At 24.4% G+C, this 8,926-nt stretch overlaps 1 protein-coding gene across 1 annotated transcript; it reads left to right on the forward strand.

Annotated features, from left to right (window-relative positions):
• Positions 1–1,883: 1,883 nt before the first annotated feature.
• Positions 1,884–8,677, forward strand: LOC145829355 (glutaredoxin domain-containing cysteine-rich protein 1-like). Its single transcript, XM_082937122.1, has 11 exons — positions 1,884–2,034; positions 2,302–2,432; positions 2,996–3,154; positions 3,443–3,529; positions 4,361–4,509; positions 5,818–5,939; positions 6,307–6,429; positions 6,573–6,692; positions 7,163–7,228; positions 7,955–8,037; positions 8,203–8,677. The coding sequence occupies exons 1-11, from the start codon at positions 1,939–1,941 to the stop codon at positions 8,285–8,287; spliced, it is 1,221 nt and encodes a 406-aa protein (XP_082793248.1). The 5' UTR covers positions 1,884–1,938; the 3' UTR covers positions 8,288–8,677.
• The last annotated feature ends 249 nt before the right edge of the window (positions 8,678–8,926 follow it).

Here is an 8,926-nt window from a genome sequence, read left to right on the forward strand (position 1 = left end):
ATGTCTATAAACTTAAGGTCAAAAGTCTATTCAAATAATTTTTTGAAACTGCATATATTAAAATATTAATAAAATAAAAGTTTAAACTTAACAAAAATTCCTCAACTAGTTTCAAACAAAAAAGTAGTAGATTTGAAAAAATATATATCGTATTTAAATCGGCGTAAGCATTACTTAACAAGTTTTTATTTTTGTTTTACAACTAATTACACATTAAGCCTAGGTTATGATTTAAATAAATAATATACTATAGTCATACTGCTTTACAAAATAGACTTTATATTAGTATAAATGTTAAAAGTTTTTAAGATATTCTTATTATCTTTAATAGTTTAAAACCTACTCTTAATACATTAAATACTTTTCATTGATACCTTCTACTGTATGCTTCACTTATATTTAGAAAAAATAGAAACTATTTTAAAGTAGAACAACATATTAATTTAAAACATTCTATATATATCAACTAGTATGATTTTTACTTAACCACTTCTAGAAAAATAATGCTTGTCTTCATCATCCTTTCATAGCTTTTAAACTACGAAACGCAAACATAAACTTTAATCATAGTAGTGTTTTTCAATACTTTTTTTTTAAATCTCACTTAGTTGAAAATATTGCTTTAAAGGATTGCTCTTTCGTTTTAACGCATTGCTGGCTAAGCGTAAAACTTGTATTCAAACTACAGACTCTATAGTAACTAAATCATAAACACGTATATATTATAAACGAAACGATTAGAACGCTTTTTTCGTTATTTATATTATAGTTATACCAGCTTTATATTTATTTCTACTTACTTAACGCTTACTTTAAGTTTATTGACCAAAGAGTTTCGTTGAGCTTACTTAAAAAAGATACCTAGTTTTAAATTAAATTAGAACAAACCTTTTTTTTTGAATAATGTTATTTATTCAAACTTTAATTGTTTTTTATTGTACCAAGTCAAGCCTTTGCTTACAAACAAGACTTTCAGGAAGGTGGTTTTGTTTGAGAACCCTTAGGCTATATAAACGTTAAAGTTTGCTTTGAAGTTACTTTATAAATTAAAGCGTTTACTGTCGAACAGAATAAAACAAGTGTTTAAGTCCTAATCATTTTTTTAACGAAAAAATAAACAAAACATTAGTGTTTTATTTTTATATAAGTAAGTAAAGTAAGACTTAAGACTAAACTAAACAGCTGAATTTAGTTTTGTGAACTTTATTGTTAGAGAACTAAAGTATGTATTTCAAAAAACCATAGTTTTATTTTTTGTGCATATTTGTTTTCAAACTATTTTTATTTAATTATGATAATAATTTAATATAAACTAACAATGGAATTTACACCATGATACTTTTATTTAATGCTTATTACTACTTAGTGCCGTTCGTTTATAAAATAAATGTACAGTATGTTTTTGTTCTATTTTTACTTCTTTATAAATTGTTACCTGTTGTATAGTTATACAAACTTTTTGTCGTAAACGTTTATAACTATTTTTTTTCGGTATAACTTAATTTTAAACCGCATAATTACAAACTAAGATGTTTCTAATTGTACTCAAAAGAAGTTTATTTTTGATTAGTATAGCTTAAAATTTTTAAAATTATTTAAAAAATCGTAAACTATTTCTAAAAGGCTGTTTTAGATTTAGACCATAGACGCTTGAAAAAAACTGTTTAGAAAAAGCAACAGTTTTTGTTAGTTATATATTAAAATTAACAGTGTTGGAAATTATTTAGTTCATAATGTTGCTAACTGTTTTTTTTAAGTTATAAGATTATTTAAGCTATTCAAAACTGTAATGTTTGAATTTAAGAATGATATTGACTCAACTTTAATAAATATTAAAAATAGTCATTATAGAATAAAGCAAACAAAACTTTTTATCAGAAGATTAATAAAAGATTAGTAAGTCTTTGCCCACAGTTTAATTTTTTAAGAATTTTTTCGATGAACTTTTTTGAAGTAGAGTTAGTTAGAAAATCTGGTGAAAGTTGGGGTATTATTATCAATGGTGAAGCTCCTATTTTTGTTCAAGCGGTAAAGGTTTAATAGTTAACTTTATTTATTTCAAAAACTGTGGTAAACCTGATTTTTTGTAAAATATATTTTAGATTTATGTATTTTTTCAAACTTGATGTTCTAGCTTAAAAGTAGAAATATATATTTTTAAACGATCATAAAAACTGAATAAAAAGAAGACTGAATATATAGAATAAGTAGAATTCAATATAGAAATAAACAATTGTTAAGTTTACTATTAACTGGTCTTTAGAATTATTTGTTCTGTTAAACACTAACGAATTATAACAGCCTAATAGTCCTGCGGAAGAAGCTGGTATCCGTAAATTTGATAGAATAGACTCTGTTAACGGGTGTGACGTAACAAAAGAAGATCATGACGGAGTTGCAGAACTTATAAGAAATAGTAAAAATCTAATGAGGTTCTTGACTTGCAACAATAATATTAAAATATCAATATTAACTTGTTTTGTTTATAGTTCTGCATTTAACTTACTTTACCATAAAATTTCAATAATCAGACCACAAGCCTTCAGTAGACCCGGACCCCGGGTTTCGTTCTTATTAAAACTCGCCAACAAATCGCAACCATAAAAAAAAAACCACAGCAAACCGTTTTTAGGTTGAAGGTTTGCTGTGTTTTTTTTTCTGTTGTGACTTGTTGACGAGTTTTAATAATAAAGAAATCAGGTTTTTAGTCTACCAAAGCTTGTGGTCTGATGATCGAAATGGTATTATCAAACCTTTATGTTAATTTGAGCTAGTCTAACGGTATAAAAAAGTCCAGGCTTTGGCTCTGACAGACTTTCGCCGATGTTTCTTTGAATTATTTTTGAATAACGTTCAGCTTAGAAAAGTTCAATGTTAAGATGGTTAAATAAAAATATGATTTTTTACGTTTTATAACAACACTTTTCAAACTTTAAAAAAACTTAGCTTTTACAATTGCTGAAAGTACAAAACCTTATTTTGCTTTAATTTTTAGACTGCGACTTCAGCCGAGTATACTAAACAAAGAAGAAGATTATGAAAAATCAAGCGTTAAAAATGCTGAGGATGATATTCAACATGAAAAAATTAAACCTCAAATCAAACACTTTACCGCCTCCACATGGTATGAGGATGAAAAAAGTACAAATAAAATGTAATTTTGCTTAATATAATCGAAAAATGCATTACTTGTTTAAACAATTTTAAAGTTATTAATTAGTGTTATTAAAAAATTGTATATAAGCAGTTTAGCTTATGAATAACATTCTAAAAAATAAAAATTATCGTAATATTTTTAAAACAAATAAAAACAAACAAATTGACATATAAACGCTACTTTTTTTGATAAACACTAAAGCAAATATATATTTTAATATGTAATTTGTTCAGTCAAAACAGTAAAAAATAACCGTTTTTTATTCATGTTATCTGCACTGTAAAGATCAAATGAACAAATGGACTATTGTGAAACTTCTTCTGAAGATTCTTTCGACCACACGGATTATGATCAATACTGCAAGTTGTTAGAGTTAGTTTTCATTTTTATTTTGCTAGTATAACTGGCTTTCTATATGATTTGAAAACTGCAGGTAAAATTAAAACATTTTTTGTCTAATATCTTTTATGTTTCTATCTTTTTCTTAATAAAAGTTTTAATCAAAAATGAAATTAATTTTTTGTGTTAGTGTACTTCAATATTTTTTTAAATGAGTTTTACTTTTTTTAAACTTTTTACATGATGAAAGAAAGTTATTAAATATTCAATGTACAAGTTTCGTAGGTAAAGTCCACACTCTTTAAATTGAAAAAAAATCTAATAATAAATTTCAATCGTTTAACTTAAGTAGTACTTTTTGTTTCATTGCTCTTAATTCTATCAAAAATTTTATAAAAAATATATTTAAACTAATTTATTTGAACAAAAAGTTACTATTTTAAGCGTAATTCATAATGTCACTTAAAATGTAACTTAGAGTTTAAACAAATGTATAATTCGTTGGTAAAGATAAAAAAAACAATAATATCGTAACACAATATTTTTTCAATTTTTATCAAAAATCTTTTGAAAATTATCGTCAGATGTAAAAATAACTGATTAAAGAAAGGCAGTAAATATTTATTTTTTGTGCATACTTTACAAAAATGTCATCTACAGAGACTTCAAATGAAACTTGTCATAAAGTTATATAAAGAAAAGTTTATACTAACAAATAAACTTGTGTATTACAGTAATGTTTTACAGTACAAAACTTTCTTGGAAATTCGGGTAGCGATTTGTTAGAGATAGGTTAAAACCTATACAATTACATTTTTTTACTTAGTAGAAGAAAATAAAGCTCGTTTAAAACTTTTTTATCAGACAACTTTCAGTTGATGATTCTACATTTGATATGAGGCCAAGGTACGAAAGTAAAAACGGAAAAGTAGAACAAAATAATTTTATAGTTACCAAAGAAGATCAAAAAAAGTTTGATGAAAAGTATGATCCTGAAAATTGTGTATTTCAAGGTTAATTTTTATAGTGATTTGATTTTAGTAAATTTGAAAAAAAAATTAATAAGGTATAATACTTTTTTAACTGACTCGCATAACCACCAACAACAATCCTCATAGGCAGACATAGTCACTTTCAACCGTTGTTTCAGTCAGACCAAACGTGCTTAAATACTTTATTTGGAGTTGCCTAAGTTCTATAATGTTTTACTAATTTTATCGTTTTTACCTCAATTAAGAAATTCTTTTATTATTTTGTGCAACATTTTTTTTATTACAGCATAATATACACTTAAAAACACACACTCTTTTAATTCTTTTAAGCTTAAAATGAAACATCAAAAAGTGTAATAGTAACAAAATAAGTGCATGCATTTAGCTGAGTATGTTTTCGATTAGTATATACATACTTATTTATATCTGTTTTAACAAGGTTTATACTTTAAACAACTAAAAAGATTATAACTTTTCAAAATATAGGTTTAATCGTTTTCTAACAAAAGATCCTAGTGAAACAAGTTCACTGGAATATAAATAAAAACAAATTGTACAGTAATCTTCTTTTATTGTACCAGCATATGTTTCTGTGTGTTAACGAATTAACACACTTCAATTGGTTTTGTAAAAAAAGAATTACTTTAATGAAAAAATAGAAGCATAATTTAAAGCAGATGTATACATGTTTTTAATAAAATTAAAACAAAATAGTTTCTGCAGATTTTAAAGGTTAATAGTTAATAATAAGTAAAATAATTAATATTAAATCCGACTGTTATAAAACTATATAATATTTATAATTATTAAGTCTAAATTAAGTAAAGTAAACTAAAATACACAACAAAACAACAAATCATAATATAAACAAACCACTTACTATAATGGAAAGAATGACTGATTCAAATTTATTTTACCGTTGCCAATGATAGAACAAAATACATCCAATAATTACGTAAAATATATATGAACATTAACACAGCTATTTAATTTGTGTTGTAGAGTAAGTTAATTAAGTCTTTATGTTTTGGAAAGCAATAAAGCGCTTTAATATGAAAAGTGTATGTAATCTATTTTGAATAAAAAAGAAACAACAATTATTGACTAATGAATCAATAAAATTTAACAACGGTAAAGACGACAAAAGTCACAGGAACTTGATTTAACGTGTGTTTTATATGTTTTATATATTAAATGTTTGTAATGATTAAATCTAAAATTATAACAAAATCAAAGTTAGATACAATTAGGAAGCAGATTTATTTTTTATGTAAAAATTAAAAATGTAAAAATTAATAATTTTATATAATAAGATTATATAATTTTAAGGTGGTAGAGCAGCGGTTGCCGGAGCATTTACTGGAGATCATAACGTCATCAGAAAAGAACATGACGTCATAGGAGTTCATAAAAGAGTTTTGGCCGGAATTCAACATTTCAATCAAGAAAAAGTACTTAACTTAATCATATTCTGTTTGAAATCTTTTGTAAGAGGAAATACGTTTCTTCAAATGTAAAAATAAATTACAAATAAATCTATGCAGTAAAGTTTTCTTTAGTAAATATATATATATATTTATAAAACTTAGCTAATAAAAAAAAAATTCCTTTAATTAAGTTTTCAGAACGATTATATAATTATAATGAATAAAATATTCAGATACTAAGTATTTTTCAAAGAGTATCATAGTGTAAACTTAAAACAAAAAAATTAAAAAAAGAAAGTCTATTCATGAAATAAAGATCAAGAATAATAAACTATTTATAAAACATGAAAAAGCAAAATAAAAAGATTTAAATTTATACACACTTTTAAAGATAGTTGAAAAAGACAAAGGTAAACTTGTTGCTTACACTACTTCTTTGGGAGTACACAGAAAAATCAAATGGGAATGTGAGGAGGTGAGAAAACTTTTCAGAAGGTATCGTGTCAAATTTGAGGTACAATGGAAATCTTTTTTAAGTAAAAATTTATTTTTTAATACCCTTTGTGTGTTCGACTATACTTGTTAGATAATGTTTAAATAATATTAGAAAGTTCTTTTTTCATAATCAAAAAGACAACTTTATTGTTATACTGTTAGGATAGAGACATTTACTTGAAACCTGAATACAAAGTAGACTTATACGAAAGACTTGGACTGGACAGCGCGTCCCCTTTGCCATCTTTGCCACGTGTTTATATTGATGGAGTGTTTGTTGGGGTAATTTTCATACTTGATGAATTATTTTAAAATGTTAATTTCATTACAACCTAAAAAGCAGCCTACTATGTTAAAAACTAAATTAAAACTTTTAGTGTGTGTTTAAGCCTAAAATAAAATGTCAATTGCCGCGTAATTATAAACAATGACAAGTATTTTTTAAGTAATAAACTCTTAATAAAATTATAAGCAGTTTTTGCACTTATTATTTATTGTAAATAATATAAATTTTTTGATCAATAACAAGTTTTTCTAAAAATTAACAGCTTTAAAATACCTTTTAAAAATTTGTAAATCTACTTTATTTAACAAAGTTGTTCAAAATGCACTACGAAAACATTTTTTTAAATAATTTAAATAGTTAGAAAACATTCTTTGTCTTCGCATAAAGATTATAGTTACAATCAATTTAAATTTGCTGTTTTAAATTTTGTTTACTTCTAAACTGCTTAAAATGAAACTTTTGATAGGGTAGTGAAGAGTTAAACTCAATGAGTGACTGTGGCGACTTGCGAATCCGACTAAAACACTTTCCGGTAAGTGTAATTCTTTGAATATTTAGAATATAAGCATTTAAAATTTTATAAGGTTCATAATTTAAACTCAAACATAGTCATTTATTTTTGAACACCTAGTATCAAAGACTAGTTTTATAGCTTTTTAGTTTTAAGTTGCTTTGGATTTTAACTTAATAAATATCTAAAACTTTTTTGTTATTAGGTTAAACTTTAAGTGTTTTGATTAGCACACTCTAATTTATGAGGTAAGGTTCTTTTGCTTATGCTTTAACCACAACTATTGTTCTAATATTTTATTAAAAACTTTGATATGATAAAAATATAGGAGCTGAAACTATTTCATTTCTATTTTTAATATAAAAACTGTAATAAAATAAAATTTGGCACATTAACAAAAGTAGTGTAAATATATGTTTTTTTTTTCTTATGTCCATAAAAAGTATATTAAAAAATTATATTCAACTTGAATTTATTTAAATTAAGGCAGAAAATTAAAGTAAAAGTAAGGTATACTAAATTTGAAAAGAAGTTAGACTTTCTCTTAAATTTTCATAGTGTGCAAGTTTCGATCTTGATAACCTTATTGCTTTTAAATCAAACAGGCTTGTACAACTTTGTATGATTGTTTTCATGATAAAATTTCCTCTTACTTTTAAAGTACATATAATTAACAAAACTGTTTTTGTTACACAAGCTCATGTTTTAATCAGAATAACTTTTAACAGAGTTTGTTTTTATTTACAGAAGTACAATTACAGAAAAATTTGTACAACTTGTAACAAAACTGGTAAGGTCGTGTGTACGTCGTGCAATGGTAAAACATTTAGGTAAAATTTTGACTGCTATCTATATTTGTTCTCATCTTTCTTTTTTTTTAATTCTACATGATGGTTTATTATTTAGTACAAGTTTGTATAGTATTTGATAATATATTATTTGGTTACCCTAGGAGCTTTTTTGAATATATTAACAGTATAATTAAACAATTTCAGAAACAAAAATCGGTTTTCTCAACTAAAATGCGCCAGTTGTAGACAAAAAGGGGAAATTCCTTGTAATGACTGTTTGCCATCTTAGCACGAATAAAAAACTTTAACTGTGTTTAAACTTAAGTATTTACTTATCACTTCCACTTGTTATCTTATTTATATTATTGTTTTTCCGTTACGTATTGTTCTTATTTTTCCTTTTATGTTAAAGCAAAAAAGTTTTAGTTTTGAAGCTTAAAAATATTTAGATACTTGTTTGAAATATTCTATTTGAAATCAATCAAAAAAAAACTTGTTTATTTTTGTCAAATATTTTAAATATAGAAGACGAGTAGCATTTGACAAATTTCCTTATAAAACTTTCAATAAAATATTTTAAACTTCTTTTTAAAAAGTATACAAAGTAAACTAATGAATATATTAAAAAAAGTCGATAAAGATTAAAACTTATTTTACTGTGACACATCAAAACTTTTAAATTCACTCGGTATTTAGTAATTTATCTCAATCAAATTTTAAAACTTATTATGTGTGATCATTATTTAATACAATTTATGTTTATTCTTTAAAAAGTTACTACGTTGCTTCGTGTGTTTGTATTGATAATTAAATTAGTATGAAATAAACTATATAAATGTACACATCTGTAAATTTTGTATGTTACAGATTAAATTTAAATGCATTAAAAACTAACAAAATGTAATTCTAGGTATATCCCTAGAAGCTG

The sequence above is a fragment of the Thalia democratica genome, chromosome 2 (assembly GCF_965202585.1).
Source record: "Thalia democratica chromosome 2, ktThaDemo2.hap1.1, whole genome shotgun sequence".
Lineage (NCBI taxonomy): Eukaryota > Metazoa > Chordata > Thaliacea > Salpida > Salpidae > Thalia > Thalia democratica.

Excerpts from the sequence above, each read along its gene's own strand:
- LOC145829355 (XM_082937122.1), top strand. The coding sequence starts at position 1,939 with ATGAACTTTTTTGAAGTAGAGTTAGTTAGAAAATCTGGTGAAAGTTGG. Across the intron at positions 5,940-6,306 it reads AACATTTCAATCAAGAAAAA|ATAGTTGAAAAAGACAAAGG; the intron begins GTACTTAACTTA and ends ACACTTTTAAAG. Across the intron at positions 7,229-7,954 it reads TCCGACTAAAACACTTTCCG|AAGTACAATTACAGAAAAAT; the intron begins GTAAGTGTAATT and ends TTTTATTTACAG.